The 21,715-nt window shown below is 18.2% G+C and overlaps 5 protein-coding genes across 10 annotated transcripts; 4 read left to right on the forward strand and 1 right to left on the reverse strand.

Moving 5' to 3' along the window:
• Positions 1–1,418: 1,418 nt before the first annotated feature.
• On the forward strand, positions 1,419–2,614 carry LOC725315. Of its 2 annotated transcripts, none has more exons than XM_001119960.5 (3): positions 1,419–1,747; positions 2,149–2,292; positions 2,369–2,487. In XM_001119960.5, exons 1-3 carry the CDS (start codon positions 1,607–1,609, stop codon positions 2,435–2,437), a joined length of 354 nt encoding a protein of 117 aa, XP_001119960.1. In that variant the 5' UTR covers positions 1,419–1,606; the 3' UTR covers positions 2,438–2,487. The 2 variants fall into 2 exon arrangements, with proteins under 2 accessions (XP_001119960.1, XP_016772616.1); XM_016917127.2 differs by having other exon boundaries at positions 1,432–1,747; positions 2,149–2,208; positions 2,369–2,614.
• Positions 2,615–2,876: 262 nt separating this feature from the next.
• LOC100577610 (trafficking protein particle complex subunit 5) lies at positions 2,877–8,676 on the reverse strand. Of its 4 annotated transcripts, XR_003306231.1 has the most exons (15): positions 8,456–8,676; positions 8,141–8,318; positions 7,864–8,037; positions 7,629–7,764; positions 7,333–7,542; positions 6,847–7,261; positions 6,582–6,734; positions 6,107–6,501; positions 5,793–5,975; positions 5,198–5,712; positions 4,554–4,996; positions 4,227–4,392; positions 4,023–4,108; positions 3,753–3,783; positions 3,564–3,667 (listed from the first exon to the last, which is right to left on the reverse strand). XR_003306231.1 is itself a non-coding variant. In XM_026445750.1 (14 exons), exons 1-13 carry the CDS (start codon positions 8,520–8,522, stop codon positions 4,057–4,059), a joined length of 3,087 nt encoding a protein of 1,028 aa, XP_026301535.1. In that variant the 5' UTR covers positions 8,523–8,676; the 3' UTR covers positions 3,516–3,667; positions 4,023–4,056. The 4 variants fall into 4 exon arrangements, 3 of the variants coding, with proteins under 3 accessions (XP_026301536.1, XP_006557805.2, XP_026301535.1); XM_026445750.1 differs by lacking the exon at positions 3,753–3,783 and having other exon boundaries at positions 3,516–3,667; XM_026445751.1 differs by lacking the exons at positions 3,753–3,783; positions 4,554–4,996; positions 5,198–5,712; ... (7 more) ...; positions 8,141–8,318; positions 8,456–8,676 and adding exons at positions 2,877–3,030; positions 3,122–3,431 and having other exon boundaries at positions 3,499–3,667; positions 4,227–4,383.
• A 282-nt stretch (positions 8,677–8,958) lies between these two features.
• LOC727004 (putative glutathione-specific gamma-glutamylcyclotransferase 2) lies at positions 8,959–10,456 on the forward strand. The gene is made up of 2 exons (XM_006557743.3): positions 8,959–9,198; positions 9,673–10,456. The coding sequence occupies exons 1-2, from the start codon at positions 9,064–9,066 to the stop codon at positions 10,210–10,212; spliced, it is 675 nt and encodes a 224-aa protein (XP_006557806.1). The 5' UTR covers positions 8,959–9,063; the 3' UTR covers positions 10,213–10,456.
• Positions 10,457–11,810: 1,354 nt separating this feature from the next.
• On the forward strand, positions 11,811–17,642 carry LOC409222 (cyclin G). Of its 2 annotated transcripts, none has more exons than XM_392746.7 (7): positions 11,811–11,967; positions 15,032–15,279; positions 15,399–15,812; positions 15,904–16,155; positions 16,282–16,490; positions 16,994–17,061; positions 17,154–17,642. In XM_392746.7, exons 2-6 carry the CDS (start codon positions 15,160–15,162, stop codon positions 17,037–17,039), a joined length of 1,041 nt encoding a protein of 346 aa, XP_392746.3. In that variant the 5' UTR covers positions 11,811–11,967; positions 15,032–15,159; the 3' UTR covers positions 17,040–17,061; positions 17,154–17,642. The 2 variants fall into 2 exon arrangements, with proteins under 2 accessions (XP_392746.3, XP_006557807.1); XM_006557744.2 differs by lacking the exon at positions 11,811–11,967 and adding an exon at positions 12,555–12,956.
• A 1,491-nt stretch (positions 17,643–19,133) lies between these two features.
• Positions 19,134–20,019, forward strand: LOC100576457 (probable ribosome biogenesis protein RLP24). Its single transcript, XM_003249105.4, has 2 exons — positions 19,134–19,278; positions 19,529–20,019. Exons 1-2 carry the CDS (start codon positions 19,198–19,200, stop codon positions 19,958–19,960), a joined length of 513 nt encoding a protein of 170 aa, XP_003249153.1. The 5' UTR covers positions 19,134–19,197; the 3' UTR covers positions 19,961–20,019.
• Positions 20,020–21,715: the final 1,696 nt, after the last annotated feature.

Below are 21,715 nucleotides of genomic sequence, written 5' to 3' on the forward strand. Positions count from 1 at the left end.
TATTTTTATTTGAAATAATCTTTAAATTTTATTATATGCTAAAATAAAAAAATATTTTAACAACTAAACATTAAAAATTTGTTAATATAAAATGATTAAAAATCAATATATATAAATATAATATTATATATAAATTTAAATGATTAAAAATCTATTTGTCAATAAGTAATTTAATCTATAATATCACTACTATATTAGTTTATACTTCGTTATTCTTGTTATCACAAGCAAAATTGTTAATAATATTAAATCGCTTTATGCAAATAAGACATAGATTTAATATTGTACTCTTTCTTACTTCTTTCTATATTTATAGAGTATAATAGAAAGGAAACAAATTAATAAAATTTGACATATTTAGTAATATTATAGTATCACTGAATAGATGGCATTGTCAAATTCATTAATTTGTTCTCCTTCTACTATTTTCTATATAGATTGTGATGTTAAAAATTATGATAAATTTAGAAACTAATAATGAATTTTATATGGATAGATAATGATATAAACATATTTTTTTATATTTTCAAAAACATTTTAGAAGATAAGTATTTTATTACCAAATGAAACTGATGAATGTGACAATTAATTTATTGATACAAAATATATTATACTCAACCATAAATATGTATATATATATATATATATTTGTATGTAATGTATACATAAATAATATCTTTGACTTCATAATTTTCATATTATGAATATATATATTTATATATGATTTTAAATCTTTTTTATTTTTATCTTTTATAAATATGCAATCCAAATAAGTTTTTCAGTTTTATATAAATTAATTTTGTATATATATATATATATATATTTATTTATTTATTTGTGTATATTTTATTATATTATTATTATATTATTTTTTCTATTTTTATATATATATATATACAAATTAAATTTTCTTTGTATAAATTTGTATATATTTTACAGTCATATTACAGAGAGTTAATATATTCAGAATGTTTTTGAAAATCGAGAATAAAACAAATGCAAAAATTAATACATAAAAATGTTCATTAAAATATTTATTAAATTATAATAAGCATACTTTGATAGACATTTTTATATTAAATTTTTTATTTGTTTTAGTGTTTCTAAAATCAATCTTCCAAAAATTTTTTAAAAATGTTCAATATATATAAATATTTTGTATATATGATAATAAACTATTTCAAAAAAATAATTAATAAATGTTATTTTGCATAAGTAAATATTATTATTAAATAAATATTATTTATAATAATAAATAATATTAAATATTTAAATTTATTTTGGTTTTTCTTAGTTTTTTAGTTTTTAGTTTTAGATTTTTCTTTATTAACATTTTATTATTCATTATTTTTAAAAAATATTTATACGAGCATTGTTACGATGTCAAGTCATGATATTGAGAAACTAACTAGATTACTAGCTAGACTAACAAGTAACGGATATTTTTCTATGATTTCTTTTTATTGTTACTTTTTAATATTCTAATATCATTGAGAGTATTTTGCTTGGGTATTTGGCTAACTGATAATTTTCTGTTGGTAACTCTGTGCGCATAATATTTGTGAATCAAGAAATTTTCTTGAGAGCAAATTTTGCATTAAATAAAATGAGTTCATCATCATTCAAAGAATTGTTTGATGTATCACCAAAACAACGAGAAATAATACAATGGAGAGATGCGAGAAGAAAAGAATTACGTCAAAAATATTTAAAAGAAATTCATAATCCAATGAAACAAACAATGCCCGTATGTGTCGATAACTTTTTAACCTTATATAATTTCAATTGATTATTTAAAATATATTTTATATTGATTTATTTAAATTCATATATAATTGAATGAAATTTAATTATTTTAATCATTTTTTATTCAACAATTATTTTAAATTTAAAAATGAAATAGTTTTATAATTTTATATTAAAAATACTTATATAATAAGTTTTCTTCATTCATATAATATTTCATTAGTAACATTCCAATAAATGTAAAATATAAATAATATAAATATATGTTTTCAAATATATTCAAAAGTACAATATTAATTTTATTAATTTTATTAATTCTTTATGATATTTGTATTAAGACAATATTATGATTGGCATTATTATTATATTAAAATATATAATGTAATATATTAAAATATATAGGTGGAATCTGCAGTTATGCGTTTAAATGGTTTAAGACTTCAACACGAATATATCACAAGAGTAAGATTATATCCTCATTTGACAAGTGCTTTTATGTTAATTGGATCTATGTTTGCAGGAGTATTGCTTTTAACAAAACTAAAAGTAAAATTAATTATTAAATAATTTAAAAATATTTATTTAATGAAAATCATGAAAATAATTTTTTTATATTTTACAGGATGATAATGAACATTTATACCGTACCGGTCAAATAAGCTATGCTGATAGAGAATTTAAATTTTCTTAATTTTTTTTTTTCTTATAGTATATTTATAAATGTTAATAAAATTTAATAAGTATATAAAATTCAAACATTAATAAATGGATAATAAATGCTATATATTATTATTACATTTATTATTCTATGTAATATAATTACAGAATAATTACAAATAAAAAGAATGATGAAATTAGTTAATGATAATAGTGTTATAAAATTCATTTTATTATTTTATATTGATGTTTCATATTATTTAATTTTCATATATATGATTTCATATATATATATATATATATATATATATATGATTTAATATGATTTCATTAGTCTAATAATAATAAAAAATCTTTATATTTAAAAAATGGACTAAATTGATATAAAATCCAAGATTTTTCTTTTTGTTTGTTTTTATTTAAAAGATTTTTGTTTTTTTTTAAGCATATTTAAATATTATATTTTATTTTAATTTTATTTTCTTTAAAATATATATATATATATATACATATGTATTATATATTTAATTATCGATCTTCAAGTTGTTTATCACGAGCAATAACTGCATCATCAAATTTAACCATATATGTTGTTCCTTTATGCCAATGTGCAGTCACTTTTGCTTGCTATAAAAACAAATATATCTTTCATTATCCTAATAATTTTAACTTTTAAACAATTTTTTAAAACTAATAGCTAATAGAAACTAATACATACAAAACCACAATCACAGAGAATAGCTTCAACTATGCCAGCAATAAAAGAAGCACAATTTAGACTTCCTTTATCTTTTGGAACTGATATAAATTTATTTACTATTGCTTCTTTTTCTATGATATAATAAGTACGTTCATCATCATTTGCATGTTCTAACTTATCAGCTTCACGACCAAACAATGATTTCCATACTGTACTTTTAATAAATAATAGAATATTTAATAATTTTATTTCACGTTTTCCACCTTTCTCCCGTACGACGAGTAGATCTGTTATTCTGTGGCCAACTTCCATACCTATTTCTGCCAATCTAACCAATAAATAGAAAACACTTGTTCTGTATAACAATTTTTTAATAAGCTTGATTATTTACATACTTATTTTGTAATTCTGGTACGGTGTACACTCGATTTTGACAGTATTGTACGAGTTCTGAAAACAAAAGTGCAAAACAACTCAAGCTAACCTCTCCTTTTCCTTTACTTAATGATTTATCAAGAATGCTTGTTCGTGTTCGAATTGCTGATATTGTAATACTCGTCATTTCTGAAAAATAATTAATATATAAATTAACATTTTATTATTCGTAAAAATAAAAAACTTTAACTAGTTAATTGAATGAAAAACTAACTTTTATCTTGTAAATTCGCCATCTAGTGATACTAAATAGAATTAAATATTTTTTAAGTTGAAAGTAATGACACATATATATATATATATATATATAATTATATTACTAATTATATTACTAAATATATTACTATAATTTTCTTAACATTACTATATTATTATTATTAAATTTATTATTATATATCATATATTATATTATAATTATATGTTATATATTATAATTATAATTATAATATATTATACATTAAATTTTTAAAAAACATAATATTACCTGTTTTCAAAATCTCTTATACATGTATATATCATTAAATCAATATTTCAAATCCTTTTCCATATACACATACAACTGATTCATTCCTAAAATAAATTTTAATATGATATTAATTGAATATTAATCTATTAAAATGTAATATTATTATCATTATTATTTTCTATTTTTTAGTTTAGAATATCAAATGTTAAGTAATAAACATACTTTGAATTATACCATGAAGTTATGCCTTTAATATCTGTGACAAATGTAAACATTCTTTTCAATATTGTTACAGATAAAATATCATTGTTATAATTATAATGATACATAATCACTTGTTGATCCATTCCAACAGTAAAAATTGTATTTTTATCATGAAATATTATTCCTGAAAAGTATTTTTTTAAATTAATTTTTAGAAATTATTTTATTAATTTTTTTGACATAATTCATAAATGTACATAATTTAATAAATACAATTTTAGTTTAATAAACTATGATATGAAACATGTATATAAAATTATATATATAAATAAATAGTTTTTTTACCTGTAATTTGAGCAACATGTGCAGTTGAAGTACTCCATTTTGACAATAATGAAATATGTATTTCCATCTTCTTATTTTGTAATTGTACATTGAAATAAATAATGTTAAATAAATTATCATCACCTCCAGTTGCTAATAAATATTTGCCTTTTTCAATTATTTTTATGTCATATGAATTAATTCCAGATTGATGTAAATTAAACTTTGTAATAAATATATCTTTATAATTTTCAAATTGTTGTTTTTCAATTTGCGAAAATTCTATTATCTTTGAAATAGTATCAGTAAAATCAATAAATCGACAGATTCCATCAGTTGACATTATTAACACAATTACTTTTTCATTATATGTTATAACAGTTATTTTTGTTATACAACGATCTACACATTTTGAAGATATTTTTAACGAAATACTTTTTGTATTAATATCATATAAAAATACTCTACAAATAATATTTAATAAATATTTAAATGAAAATATATATATAAATTTAAAAATTAATATAATATATATAAATTTATAAAATTAATTTAAAATCATTAAAAAAAATTATATTCTATTTATATCTATAAATATGTTATTTGTACACAATATAAAAATAAAATATTATATTTCAAATTTAGAAATATCAAAAAAAAAATACCTTATAAATCCATCTGCACAAGCAACAAAAAGTATTATATAATAAAAATTTGTAGTACAATAATAAATTCCAATATCCATATACCGAGTTTCGGGTTGCATATTGTAAGAATGATTAGATTCATGCAATTGCTTTTTACGACGTTGATCAAATCCATACAACATATGACATGTAATGTCATGACAAGAAATATCTTTATTATGTAAAAATGTTTCATTATCTTTTATATCAATTTCCCAAACTTTTATCTGTGCTCTTCCACCTCCCGAAAATATAAGATATTTATTACATAAAAAGATAAATTGCAAATTTAAACAAGCTATAAATTTTACACTAGAGATATGACCATCAAAAATATTCAATGTCTGAAAAGTGTGAATATTATTATTTAACAATGGATTTGAAATGTAACTAATACGAAGAGTACCATCTTCACTTCCAGATATAAAAATATTGTTTTGATTAATTTTTGATATTGGATTTATACAAGATATTTCTTTCGTATGAAAACCATTCTGAAAATTAAAAAAAAAATATATAATATAATTTTAATATATATTTTCATGAAAAAATAAAACAAGAAAAAATTACTCACTAATAAAACTGGTAATGTGAAAGAAGTTAATGAAAAATCAGATGCATATACTTGTTTATTACGAATATATAGAAACATAATAAGATTATTTTTTAAAATACAATCCCATGATCTATGTCCACCACCACAAGGAATTTTCATTAAAATTCGATGATGAATCATACTGTATATTACAAATTCAACCTATAAATAATAATAAGAAAAAATAAATATATATATATATACAATATAAATATATATACAAAAAAAATATTTATAAATATACATATAACATCTGTTTAAATATACATACATATATATATATATATATATACCTCTTTAAAACCTAATATAAGAATATCATCAAAAGATTTTAAATGACCACTAATCCAATCCATTGGCATTTTTTGTTTATGTAAAATGTATAATAATTTTGTATTTTTATGTTTATTTAATTCATAAAATCTTAACATTCCATCACGACCAGCTGATATTAATTTTGAATTTACAACTATGAAATTTTGAATACCAATTTTTCCATGAACTTTGTTAATAGTTTGAATAGGTTTTTTATTTGTTTCACTACATGGAACATATGTTTTAAGATCAAAAATATGCATATTTCCAGCTCTATCTCCACATATTAATAGTCCTTCATATAAAATGGCTGCTGTTAACCAACGTTCTCGACTATATGGTAAAACACACACTGATTGTATAGTAAATGATCCTATACGAAATAAAAATAACAAAGATTAAATAATTAAGCATTAACTACACAAAGATTATTGCATATTTTTTTAAATATACCTTCTACAGTAAAATTAAATATTTTTAAAATTCCATTCATTCCGCAAATTACTAACTTATTATTTTCTAGCCACTGCACAGAAAGTATTTGTGACTCCATTATTTTTTCTTCTAAAATCTGTAGTAACTTTTTATTAGTTGCAACTTTTATTTCTAAAATCATTATGGAAAACATTATATTAATATAAACATATTTAATAATTAATATTATAATATTATAATTTAGTAATAATAATGTAATATTATAAAAAAAATTTAATATTACCTTTATATATTCTTATATATCCATCTCTTGATGCAAAACAAATGTGAGAATGACATAAAGAAACTTCCATAATACAATATGTACTATATTTTTCTAAATATAATGATTCTTCCACATTATTATAATATCTATTAAATATAAATAGAGTACCATTTTCATAAAAAATTAAAAGATTACCACTATTTAAATAACAAACATATTTTGGTAAAGTGTATGCATTTGTTTTAGGTACTAATACAGTTTTTTGAATATAATCATTAACAAAAGGCCATGCATGAACTGCACCATCAGCACCACCAGTGAAAATAATTTTATTATCATTTGATACATCAATACTCCATATAGCAGCACCATGATGTGCACAAATTTTGTTAAGTAATTTACCTTCCAATGACCAAGTGCACATAAGAGAATCCTGAAAATATAAATATATAATTAAATTTTTTTCATTATAAATGTTTATTATATTTGTATAATAATATTTACTTCTCCAATTGTAATTATAATATTATTTTTAATGATAGATTTCCATACTCTAGCTGTATGACCAAACATTGTTCGCACTAATTTTATATCAATGTTCTTCCAATTTTTGCTTTTGCTATTATTTATTTTCCATAATCTAATTGTTCTATCATCTGATGTAGAACAAATAAATTGTGCAATTGGATCATACATGACAGAAAAGATTACACCCTAAAATTCAATCATTCATAATTTTAAATGTTAAAATAAAAATAAAAATATAATTAGAAAAAAAAAATTTTAAATTAATGTATTACATTGTGTCCTTGTAAACGATGTAAAACTGGTGATGTTTCAATAGCATAATTTACTTCCCATATTAAAATTTCCTGATATACAGTTCCACTAAAAATAATTAGATTTTTATCATTATTCAATATAAATCCCGCATATCTAATAATAAAGTTAAGTTTAATATTCATTTAATTTATAAACATTTTCATTTAACAATACAAATATTATACATTATACACATTACAAATATAAGGATACAAAATACATTTTTCTTCACACCATGTATTTTGATAACATTCGTTAAATATATCATAAATACAAACATTATTATGTGCTAAAAGAACACATAAATAATTATGTCCATCGTATAATAACCATTTTACTGTTATTATCCAATCATTGAGTTCTTTTTTATTTAAATCTTCTTTAATTCTAAAATAAAAAGAAATAAAATATATATATTGTAAAAATATATAAATATATAAAATATATAATAATCAAAAATATGTTATATATATATAATGTTCAAACTTACATCAATGTTTCTTGTTCATAATAAATCTTATATGTACAAAAATAATTAGCACCAAACACAGTTAATTTATTATCAGGACCTTCAATAATTCCATGTATATTATATGGATAAAGACAATTTATTTTTTTTTCTAACTTGTAAGTATTAACATTAAAAATATATAATGAGCATCCTACACCTAATATAAATAATAAAATAATTAAAAATTAAATAATCATTAATCAATAAATATTATTTTTTAAAGATATTGAAAAATTGTAATTTTTATGCAAATAATTATATATATACATATATATATATATATATTATACTAACCTACGAAAATTAAATTATCAATACATCGAATGGCAAGAACATCGGTGCACAAAAGTTTTGAAAACATTTTGAATATCAAATTTTTATATCAAATTTTTAATAAGTATATATTAATCAAAATTATAGACATTAAAATTTATGTATAATTTATTTTGATTTATATAAAAATTTATTCTTTATAAAAAAATTTGATCCTGCTTGAATATCCGCGTGGTTATCTAATGTAATTTTAATTAAGCACAAATATATATTGACTATAATTTCACAACATAATTCAAATTCATTTTTGACAAAAGTTCATAAAATATTCGTTGAATGTTAAAAAATTTTTAATATGTAAGAAACTATAGTTCATTTGAAATAATTATATCTTAAAGATGTTATTTAAAATTTTAATATAAAATATTTTATTATGTTATATCCTTAAAACTTTTAATAAAATATCTATATATATTTATGTTATTTGATAATGTAATGAAAATTCAATATTGAATATTTTTTAGGAATACAGGAAATAACTCGAAATTTATTCTTCGAAATTTATATTTTTACAAAAAAAATATAATTTTTAATTAATCTTTAAATTTCATTTGATAAGAAAAGTGATAATGTGGGTATTTGGTTATGGTTCACTGATATGGAAAGCAGACTTTCCGTACGAAGAAATTCTTGTTGGTCACATCAAAGGATATATCAGGAGATTTTATCAAAAAAGTATAGACCATAGAGGAATACCTAGTAGAGTATGTATTTAATTATTTTAATATAAAATTTTATTCAACCAATCTTTTTTACTTGAAATATTTTTTATTATTTATAAATTGAAATTTAAAATTTAATCATAATTACTTTTATATTTTTCAAGAATTCAGCAAAATATTTACAAATTGTAGATATTTTTTTATATTTTTATATTTGATTTTTTAAATTATAATAAATTCTTTTTATGTGAAAATTTCTAAATTTCTAAATTCTTTGGTAATTTCTTTTAATATAATTTCTATATCAAATTAATTAATTAATAATTTGATATATATTTAAAAATAGTATTCATAAATTTATATATATTATATTATATAAAATAAATAATAAAACTAAATAAACTAATAAATTATTTTATTAGTTATTAATAATTTATATTATTAATTTTTATGTGATATATGAAACATTATATTTAATATTTGAACAAATAATAATGTTATGTAATAATATTATAGCCTGGTCGTGTTGTAACATTACTTAATTCTGATAATCCTAATGATGAAGTATGGGGTGTTGCTTATAGAATATCACCTCAAAACAAAGATAAAGTTGTAAAACATTTGGATTACAGAGAAAAAGGAGGATATGAAAGAAAAAGTGTGCTCTTTTATCCATCTTATTCAATTAAAGATACTGCATCATATTCCTTAGCAAATAATAAATTTCCAAGTGATTTAGAAAATGAAAAATTATTATCATCAGTTTCAGAAAACACACCATTTTATATTACAATTTACATAGGTGGAGAAGATAATCCAAATTATGCAGGTGTAGAAGATATATATACAATAGCAAAACAAATATTAGTGTCTCATGGTCCTAGTGGAGCAAACACAGAATATTTATATAATTTAGCATCTGCAATGAGATTAATAGCACCAGGTATAAATGATGAACATTTATATGTACTAGAAGCAACTGTGAAAACATTAGAACAAGAAAAAAATATCAAAATAAAATTAAATGAAAGTTTATGTACTAGTGAAAATGGATAAGAATTTTGTTTTAATAAGTATTTACATATCAAAGATGATTATTGATGATAATAAAAAAATTGTACTTAAAATTTTAAAAAATAAGAAAATTATTTGTATTATCTATATAATTAAGAAAACTTTAGAAAATAGACAATTATTTGTATTATTTGTGCAATTAGAAAATAAATATAAATTTTTTATAAGAAATCTTATATTTTCTGAATAATAAAAATAAATTTGTAATTTATATAATAATGAAAAAGAAAAATATTTTTATTATTTTTTTCCTTTATAATATATGTATGATATTATTAATGAAACTTATTTATTTTTTTCATGAAAATAAAACAAAAACATTAATACTAAAATATATATATATATTATTTATTTATTTGAAAATTTTTCATATTTTTTATTTTTATGTTCATATGTATATATTATATTATATTAATAATATATATATATATAATATATTTTTAATAGATATAATTATAATATAAAGATGAAAAATTATATCTTTATTTAAATAAAAAACGAACAGAAAGATATATCCTTTATTCCCTGAAATAATAGTAAAAAAATTTTTTTATTCTTTACTTTTTATTATATATTTATTTTTTCATATAATCATTATTGTATTAGTAATATAATTCTAATAATTACTGTATACATTTTTGAAAACAATTTTTATTCTATTTATTTTTAGTTTGTTCATAAAAAAAATAATTTTTTTCTTAAAACTTTATCTATTATACAGTTCAAATTGTATCTAGTGATTTTCATATTTTTGAAATTAAAAGTAACTTAAAACGCTTAAAAGATAAATATTTAGTTATAATGAAAATATATTACAATAGATGATTACAATAGATATTTATGGAAAAATATGTATATAACTTTAAAAAAAAATAATTTTATTTTTTTTATTATTTCATAAAAATATAATATTCTTTATTTTTTATTTAAATGAAGTCATAAGTTTATCTTTATATATTATTATGAAATGATTGTCAAATATTATAATAAATTTTGCAATAAAATCAATTGAAGTTTGCTCATGAACTATAATAAAATATTAAAAAGATATATAAATATATGGACAAGAATTTGATTACTGACATTATGATTAAAAATATAATATAATATATAATGTATAAATAAAATATTTATTTTTATTATTTATTTTTATTCTATATATTTATATTTTTTTAAAAATATATTATATTATATTATATAAGTATAAATATATAAGTATATAAATATAAAATATTATATTTTTTTAAAAATATTTTTTTATACGTTATATATAAAATCACTAATTATATTATAATACATTATAAATATAATGTATTAATAATTTATATAATTTATATAATCTTAAAACACATTAATATCAAATGAATATGAAAATAGCATTAAATTTTATTTAAAATTAAAGAAAATTGTTTTTAAAAACAATTAATAATGATAATGATTCATATAATGATATTATATGAATCAAAATTTTATTATTCAAAATTTTTTATAAAATAAACTATGCTAGATATAGTTCTTATTACTTATAGAACTAGTTCTTATTACGCATGACTGTGAAGGTATAGTGATACATAACGATCAGCTGAACGTTCATAGCTCCACCATTCCTTATTGTTAGAACAACTGTCAAACGGAATATTTCGTTCGTGAATCTGTTTCCTATATATATTGATAAACACGATAAAAAAGCCAAAATTGGGTGATCTATTAACGTAAAAGCGTTTCGGACGCATCCGGGTAAGTTTTTTTTTTTAAATTTCATTATAATTCAGAAAGTATTTACAAAATACATTCAAATGTCTAACTAAAACAAAATGGCGAAATAACGGGAATAGTACAATTAACTACAATTACAATGACTTTTAATTATGTATTTGATTATTTGATATATGTTATAATATAATATTAATTAATTTTACAATTCACTAATATTTTTAAACTTAACACAATATTTATAATTATATTAAAAATTAAATTTTTATTTTTCTACAAATTAATACAAATAAATCATTTTGTATAATGTTTTTAAAAATTATAATGTTAATAAATAATAATGTTATAATAATATAATATAATGTTTATTACTATTAAATTAATGTTTATAATTATTAATAAAAAAGATAAAAATTATTCCGAAATTTATTTAATATTAGAACATAATCTCAAATCATTTCAAATATACATTAAAAATAAATTCAAATAAATATTATAGATACAGATATAAAGATTACTAAAAAATATTCTAGAATAGAATATTGAAAATATAATCTAGAATATTTTAAAATTTCAATTTTTATGCATATATTTATTTTGTTTATGATATATGATTATTTGCGTTTTAATTTTTATTGTTTATTAATTTTTGTTTAAATAATTATTAATTTAAATTTTAAATAATTTTTTTAAGTTTATTTGTATTACTTAATAAGTGAATTGTTAAAGAATATTTTATAAAAATAAGCAATTAATAAAAGCAATTTTATACGTTACATACTTCGGTTAAATTCGTTTGAATTCGTACATGTCCGTAGTAATTCGGATATTTTCCGTCCGTGATGATTCACAAGCAGATGCGAATTACAATATCGTCCATGTACGCGTTCGTGTGTAGTGTATATTTTGCTCTTTGCGGGAGCTCATTATTCTTACGTAAAGAAAAAAGACAATATAAATACACATATAGTTTTCAATGATCTTAATTTCGTATTATAAATTTAAAATAAATGGTATGTACATTAATTTTTATATACGAAAAACTATTATATGTATTTTATTGCCAATAACGAATTAATTTATGATTCGTTATGATGATATAGGAACATTTTTTATATTAAATTATCAATTAATTTTTCATAACCTAATTATATTTTTTAAATAAACAATTTTTTTATGGTAATTTCTTTTTTATTATTAAAACAATTAAAACAAACAAACATATTATGGTATTTTTAGAACATTATGAAATCAATCTTAGAATATTATTTTTATTATATCATATTTTTTATTATCCTCATAATTATTAAAATAATACAAATATAAATATAATACGATTTTAATTTTTACATATTTTACATATATTTACAATAATTATATTTTCTAAAAAATTAATATCTTTCTTAAACTTTCTATTATTGACATTTTAATATCTATGAATTATTCAAATTTTAATTGCAAATTTTATTTATACTTATTCTATTAGGGAAAAGTTTATTTACACATTTGTGTATTTTAAATTTGTTTTTATTTTCATATTCATTCATTTATGATAAGAATAGTCTAAATTATCTTTAATTTTGACAGTTCATTGTTGCATCATCCGATCGAAATTTTTTTTACAATCTTCTTTTGAATATAATAATAACAATTTGAATATTATCAAAATAACATATAACATTTCTTTTTGATATTTTATATATTCAAAGAATAGATTTCGAAAATTTTATTGTTTACTAAATTTTACTGTTATATTATTTTAAATTTTAAATATTTTTTTTCTTTTTTCTTGTTTTTGATATAATTCTTATTTTTTTATATTACTAATTCGTAAATATAAAAAAATGTCTTACTGTTATTGTTATTATTATTGTTGTTTTTGTTGTTGTTGTTGTTATTACCATTATTATTATTATTATTATTATTTTATAACTTTTATTTTTTTTTTATTTCGAATTTTTTCTCATATTCTCAATATTTAATTTTTTTTATTTTATCACATTATTATAATATGTAAATTTGAAAATTACTTGTTAAGATATATAAAATATTTAAATATTTTTATAATTTCACTCACACTCATTAGTGATGTAATAATTTTATATTTCACATTAAATTATTAGTATTAACATAATTTTATATTTATATTTGTTATTTCAATTTAAACGATAAATTAATTATAAATTAGTATTATAAAATATTTTTTATTATGTATCATAAATTTGATATTTTTATATTGATAATTAATTAATTGAATTAAAATTAATTTAATTAAATAATGTATTCCATTACATTGTAATAACATATTTAAAAATTTTACATGACTTTTATAATAATATGTAACATTTTATTTAATATATATAATAAATATATATTGTATATATAATCATAAATATAAATAAATATTGTTTATATATTTTTTGTATATAATATTTATTATTATTATTGATATAATTGAGTTTTAAATTAATGTATCTTCAAAGTTATATAAAAATTAAATAAAAAATGTACAATCGGAGACGTTAATTATTTCGTATTAAATATTTTTCTAGTACATTTTTTATAACTTTCAAAGTATATAATTCAATGATGCATAATAAATAATATATAATAATACTAATATAATAATACTAAATATATATAATAGCAAAAGAAAATAATAAAAAATATTATTTTTAATAATGTAAGTTTTAATATTTAAATATTATACTAATAAATATTATAGAAATCATCATTATAAAATTTTTATTTCATGATACGATAAAAAATTTAATTTAATATTTCTTGTTTTTCTATATTTTTTTAATATAATAGTTTTTTAACTATTTAATTATTTTAAATATTTAATTTATATAGATTTAAATATTTAAATACAGATATATATCCATAATTGAATTTATGTTATTATTAAAGAATAAACCATTATTAAATTGATTGTTAAATCAATTAAATATATGATAGTATGTATTATTTATCTATTATTATTATTATAATAGTTATAAATAATTTAAGTTAAATTTTTTTTAAACAATTATTTTATATTATATCGAATATATTAATATTATATTAATATTATATTTTTTTACAGATACAAGGCTAGCCAGCTGCGCCATTCTTGTTGTGTGACATTTATATTATCAGCCACACTACGCATTTTTTATATTATTTTATTCTTTCATTATTGCTGTAGTGAGCTGTCAGTCACACATTGCAGGAATGGACACATCGGGCTTGCCTGTACCGGATGCAATCCACCCGCTACTTGAACAATTGCAAGAAGCCTTGGTCCTTGAAGTAAAATATCAACCTAACCTTCAATTACCTAATATAACACAAGTATGTATATAAATTTTATAAAAAAAACTTATATTAAATTGAAAGAACTTTTTTTAATTGTAGAAAAACATATTTATATTAGTATATATTTTTTATTTAAGTAACTTTATTTCTTTCAGAATGATGAAATAACAATTGGAGCTCGTGATGGATCTGCTCATGTTTTAAGATGTTTGAAAGTATGGTATGATCTACCATCAGATGTATTTTTTGTTGCTATTAATTTAATGGATCGATTTTTAACAAAAATGAAAGCAAGACCGAAACATATGGCTTGTATCAGTGTATCTGCTTTTCACATAGCTGCTGTTCAGTTAGCACAGTCATTGGATGCTGATCACTTAGTTTCAATTTCTCAGTGTAAATGCACAGGTGGTGATCTTAAACGTATGTCAGAAGTAATAAGGAATAAGTTAGAATGGGCACCTGGTACTCAACCTATTACATCTTTAACTTTTCTTCAATTATTCAATGCAATGTTCCTTGCAATTGCATCACACTTAGGATTAGATATGTATACCAGTATTGTTACGGTAATAATTTTAATTGTGTTAAAAATATTATATTAATATAATATATGAATATAATATATAATATAAATTTGCTAAATTTATCTTATTTTAGGAATCTGAGCTTTTACTTAGGTTAGAAATGGTTGCGTGTGATGGTAATTGTGCAAGTTTGAGACCATCAGAAGTGGCACTTGTTTTACTCTGCACATATTTAGATGGTGCAGTGAATCGATTAGACACTAATACAGATATTCCCATATCGACAACTGCTATACCTAGTTCCTCTACTATTAATACATCTATATCAAGACATCAAATGCTTAGACTTTTGGACTTTGCTATAGAACTTCAAAAAATATGTAAGGTAATTTATATATTTATTATATTTAATTATTAAATTTTACATATTTATATTTTTTGAATATAGTGAATAATTTAATAAAATATTGATATATATATATATATATATATATATATATTATATATATAGATTTCAGACACAAGCTTTTTTTCTACACATGAAGCTGTGGGTGCTGTATTGAGCAAATATAATGCTCAAGAGCAAACTCCTCACAGACAAAGACTGATATGGAGATTATCTTCTCGTACAGCACGCCTTTTACGTCCAACTGACAAATTTACTTCTGTATTACCTGTTATTGCCGAACATACTCCGGTTCCTTCACCGAGTAAAATTAGGTATATTTTTTTATTTTTAGATAATAATGGTGATTAAACAATATTATAAGATATTTAGATTAAAAATGATTAAAAAATATAGCATGTCATGCGAAATTTTCTAAGCAAAGAAATTAAATAAAGGTTATTACAAATATATTATTTAAAAAATATAAACAATGTATGTCAAAGTGCTGATTTCAATGTTGATTTTAATGAAAATTTTTTTTAATTATTTTATTATAACGTATAAATAACAAAAAATTAAATGAATGTCTTGCATTTGAATGATTTTAAAAGAATAAAAATTTGAATGACTTATTGAATTTCTCTATAACTTTCTTAATTATATCCTTAATCATTTAACTATGCTATACTATAATACAATTCACATATATATGTGTATTATATTAATATTATTAGATTTCGCATTAATATTAAGTTTCACATTAATTAATTTTTTAACAATTTGAACGAATATTTATAATATATAATGATAAATATTAATTTCTCTTTATTTATAGGAAAAATCGTAAGTTCGGTCGACGTCATGGAAATAAAAGACGTTAAATGGCAGTATTGAGGCCTTAAAGTAAGCTATTTAATGATTGTAAATATTAACATAATAATCAATGTTATATATAAAATATATTATAATTAATAATATTATTAATTATTTTTAAGGTGCTGGATCAGAAGATTAATATTTATTCAACATACCAAGAAAAAAATTAGATTTCAGTTTAAAATTAAAAATAAATTTCATTAAAAATTAAATAGAAAGTACAAATATCAATGTATTTACGTCGAATAGCGAAATTTGTGATATCTCTTTTTATGACATGCGTTGAAAAACAGCTAAAAAAATATTTCAGTGCAGTACCTAATTCATATAAATTTGATTTTGAACGTACTAAATGTACTGAAACATATATATATATATTTTTTTTAATTATATTATACATTTTATAAAATGGACGAGAATTTCGTTCTCAAATTTATTGATTATTAATATTATATCAAAAACATGAATGCCGTAAAAAAGAAATAAATAACAATCGAATGTCGTATAGTAGTAAGATAAATGTGATACAATGTCCATTGTAATTCGTATATTATGAATTATTATAAATATATACATACCTTTGCAAAACGTGTTAAAAACACAAAAAATTAATTATATGTGATTATAAATATGATTATAAATATAAAGTTAAAAATTATTTAAAAAAATAGATTATAAATGATAAATAAAACTATTTAGGAAAATCAAAATGTTTAATAAATTATAATACTAAAAATTATGCAAAGTTTAAATTACTATTTGATGTTTTGTTATAAGATTATATTTATATATTATGTTTATAAAGTATGAACGAATGTAAATAAGAAATTTTTATTAAGTAATTTTACAATATCTTTGTTAAAAAATAGATGTAATTGTGCATTTATAAATAGTATAATCTTTTGTACTCAAATTGTATTTTGAATATTATTTTTAATGAATACTATTTTAATTCTAATAACTATTATTAATTGTAAATTTTATTTATTTTCTATAAATAATTAAAAAATAATTTAAAAAATTTGAAAAGATAACAAAGGCCTTTGATAAAAATTATATTTTACATAATTTTGAATTATTTCAAAATTTTTATGAAATCATCTAGATATTATTTGGGAAAATATTTCAGATATTTTAAAAATGTTTAATAAATAATAATAAATATTTTTATATATATTATGAATAAATACAATTAAGAGCACAAAAGGTTAATAATTTTGAGAAAAAACATTTTTTAAATAAATAAAAAAAAATTTAAATCAATCAAAAAAAGAAATATTTTTTATGAAAATAATTATATGTAAAATTTAAAAAATACATAAATTAATTTATAATATTTTAAAATCATAATATTTATGAAAAATTTTCATTATACTTAATAAATAAAATATGGTAACTTACTAAAAATCAAATAACTTCAGAGCATTAAGATGAATACAAATAAATATAAAATAAAAGTAAGTATAAAATTCAAAATATATATATATATATAATTTATTATTATGAATATTTTATTTAATCAATTGTAAAATATTAAAACAAAAAAGATTAATTGTAAAAAATATATTTTTATAATATTATTTATAATATTATTATGCTATTTTTAAAACATATAAAAATTATTTTTAAATTATAATGATATTATAATGATACATGTAATGATAAACAACATACAACAATATTGTTTTAACAATTATATATTAAATCGTATTGTATATTAAAAAAAATTATATATTATATCGTAAATATTAATATCGTAAGTTAATATCTTTCAAGAAAAAATTCAAATTTTTACTACCTATATTTTTAAATATTTAGTAATGATTTAAATTTTTTCATTTTAATTTTACAAAATATTTCTTAAAAAATTATCAAATTAAAAAATATATTATTTATTTTACATATATACATAATTTGATATATAAAATATCATTTTGAATTTTTATATATTAATTATATTTATAACTTATGAATAAGTATTATTGAAATTAAATTGTTTCAAAAATGAAAATATATTAAACTACTAAGAAATTTCAAAAAAATATTTACAATATAATAAATTTTTATGGAGAAATATTATTACAGTTTTTTATCTCATTTGTAATTCTATATTCATTGTCTTGATTTCCGACTTAATCCAGTATTTTCATAAATGAGTGCAACATGCGTATAGAAACGTGTTATTTTTGTTCGTCTCGGATATATCCGGGACATGGAATACAATTCGTCAGAAATGATTGTAAGGTGAGAATTTTTATATATTTTTTTTTATAACATTATTAATAATAAAATTCAAAATTATATTTTGAAATATTCTTTTTCAAATTATAAAATTTAAACTTTTTCGACATTGTTTAGGTTATATGTATATTATTTATTTGTTTGTATATTTTTGTAAAATATATATGAACAATTAATAATTGTTTATATAATTAATTATTATAAAATTATATATACTATAATATTTATATATCATATTTTATTTGTGTTACAGATATTTAAATTTTGTCGATCAAAATGTCATGCTGCATTCAAGAAAAAGAAAAATCCAAGGAAAGTTAAATGGACCAAAGCATATAGAAAAACAGTTGGAAAAGAGTTGGCAGTAGATCCATCATTTGAATTTGAAAAAAGAAGAAATATTCCTATTAAATATAATAGAGAGTTATGGCAGAATGCAATTGATGCCATGAAAAAAGTAGAAAATATCAAACAAAGGAGACAAAATCTGCATATAATGCAACGATTACGTAAAGGACGAGAATTAGAAAAAGAAAGAGATATTAAAGAAGTTCAACGTGATTTATCACTTATAAAATCACCTGCTGTAGGATTAAAAGAAAGAAAGAAATTAGAAGAAATTACTGAACATGACAAAATTCAAGAATCCAGTGATGAAGAAGAACAAGAAATAGAAATGAATTAGATTAAATTGTTATGAAAATCATTCATTCATTTATAAAATATTCATATTATGATAATAATTATTAACTTATTAAAAACTTTTAAAATCATATATTAAACATGATTATGAATAAAATTTTATTTGATAAACAAAATTTTTATATCAAACAATAAGTTATATTATAAACTGTTATTAATTTTTATACTACAACATAAAATATATAATTTGTATTAAAAATTTGTAAATAAAAATACAATATAAAATTAACTACCAATAAATAAGCAAGCATTATAATAAACATGATAATCCTTTCTTAAATTATATAATAATATAAAAATTAATATATATAATATTATATTTTTATTGAAAAAATATTTTTTAATTTAAAATTCAAATATATATAAATTAAAAATGTCAATATCATGTTATATCTTATGAAAAATGAAATTATAAGTATGTTTGTAAAAATTGTTTTTATGATATAATTAAGTTTTATTTTATTTTATTGTGAAGTAGGAAAAATTTTTAGTTTGTATATTTCATTACTTATAATAACGTTTATTGAAGTAAATAATTACTCGGATTAAGATCTATTTTATTTCACGAGTAATAAAATTTTAAAGAAAATATTTAAGAAAAATATATTATGATATAATATTATCATTTTTATTGTATAAATTTATATTATGATATGTATTAATGCAACTGTAGAAATTTACATTAATGATAAATAAAGTACTATATTAAATGGTATGAACTATAATTTTATAATCTTAATTATTGAATTACAGTGAATTAAATATCCGTTCCGATTAATTTGTATTTTTTAATAATTGCCAACAAAAATTTAAATCAGTTTAATTCTAACTCAAAACATGAATTAATCAAAGTTATTATAATAAAATAATAATATATAATAAAATAAACAAGAAATAATTTTTAACATTCTAAAAGAAATAGGTTAATTTATTTGAAAATAATAAAATGAGATAATTTTAACAATTATTAAAAAAAACTTATTTGAATCTATAAGTAATATCTAGATTAAACGAAAATTAATCTATATTTAGAATATACAATTACTTATAAGATTGATTAATTTTAAAAAGTTGTTAAAAATAATTTATATCTTATTTTTTATTATTTAAATCTTAGGAATTTATACTTTATTTTAACATTTATATTAAAAATTCTCAATAATCTAATAATCTAATAATCTTTTTTTGCTATTGGTTTAACAAAAAAATAATAGAAATATTATATAGCTAATATAGCTTATATAGCTAAAAAGAAATAAACATACAAAAAATGAACATACAAATAAATGTTAAAAATTAGAATCAAAGATTGACGGCATAAATGACAATAAATATAAACATATAAATAAATATTGTTGATTGATTCTCACGAGAATAAGAATTTTATCTAATAGAACGATGATAAATTCAAACGATCAGATATTGGAAAAATCGATATTTTGAAATTTTGTATTTTTACTAGAATAGAATTTTTTTCTCATTGGAATAATAATTTAGATTTGTCTTTTTTACTTTTGATTTGCGAACTATTAATTTGACAGTTTTGGTTTATGATACTAAATATTAAATTCGATATTTTGTTATTTTCGATAAAATTTAAATCCATGGGAATCATTGGAAATCGTTTCTTAAAGTTATTATAGATTGCAATAACTTTTCTTTATTATATCTATATATATATCTTTATTATATCTATATTTTTTTAATTCAGGTTATAACAAATTTGGCAAATATTAAT

The sequence above is a fragment of the Apis mellifera genome, linkage group LG16, assembly GCF_003254395.2.
Source record: "Apis mellifera strain DH4 linkage group LG16, Amel_HAv3.1, whole genome shotgun sequence".
Classification (NCBI taxonomy): Eukaryota; Metazoa; Arthropoda; class Insecta; order Hymenoptera; family Apidae; genus Apis; species Apis mellifera.

Coding starts and splice junctions, on each gene's coding strand:
- LOC725315 (XM_001119960.5), top strand. CDS start 1,607: ATGAGTTCATCATCATTCAAAGAATTGTTTGATGTATCACCAAAACAA. Junction 1,748..2,148: donor CAATGAAACAAACAATGCCC/GTATGTGTCGAT, acceptor TAAAATATATAG/GTGGAATCTGCAGTTATGCG. Junction 2,293..2,368: donor TGCTTTTAACAAAACTAAAA/GTAAAATTAATT, acceptor TATATTTTACAG/GATGATAATGAACATTTATA.
- LOC727004 (XM_006557743.3), top strand. CDS start 9,064: ATGTGGGTATTTGGTTATGGTTCACTGATATGGAAAGCAGACTTTCCG. Junction 9,199..9,672: donor ATAGAGGAATACCTAGTAGA/GTATGTATTTAA, acceptor ATAATATTATAG/CCTGGTCGTGTTGTAACATT.
- LOC409222 (XM_392746.7), top strand. CDS start 15,160: ATGGACACATCGGGCTTGCCTGTACCGGATGCAATCCACCCGCTACTT. Junction 15,813..15,903: donor TGTATACCAGTATTGTTACG/GTAATAATTTTA, acceptor ATCTTATTTTAG/GAATCTGAGCTTTTACTTAG. Junction 16,156..16,281: donor AACTTCAAAAAATATGTAAG/GTAATTTATATA, acceptor TTATATATATAG/ATTTCAGACACAAGCTTTTT.
- LOC100577610 (XM_026445750.1), bottom strand. CDS start 8,522: ATGTTTTCAAAACTTTTGTGCACCGATGTTCTTGCCATTCGATGTATT. Junction 8,319..8,455: donor TGATAATTTAATTTTCGTAG/GTTAGTATAATA, acceptor TATTTATATTAG/GTGTAGGATGCTCATTATAT. Junction 7,765..7,863: donor TGTGAAGAAAAATGTATTTT/GTATCCTTATAT, acceptor CTTTATTATTAG/ATATGCGGGATTTATATTGA.
- LOC100576457 (XM_003249105.4), top strand. CDS start 19,198: ATGCGTATAGAAACGTGTTATTTTTGTTCGTCTCGGATATATCCGGGA. Junction 19,279..19,528: donor TCGTCAGAAATGATTGTAAG/GTGAGAATTTTT, acceptor TTTGTGTTACAG/ATATTTAAATTTTGTCGATC.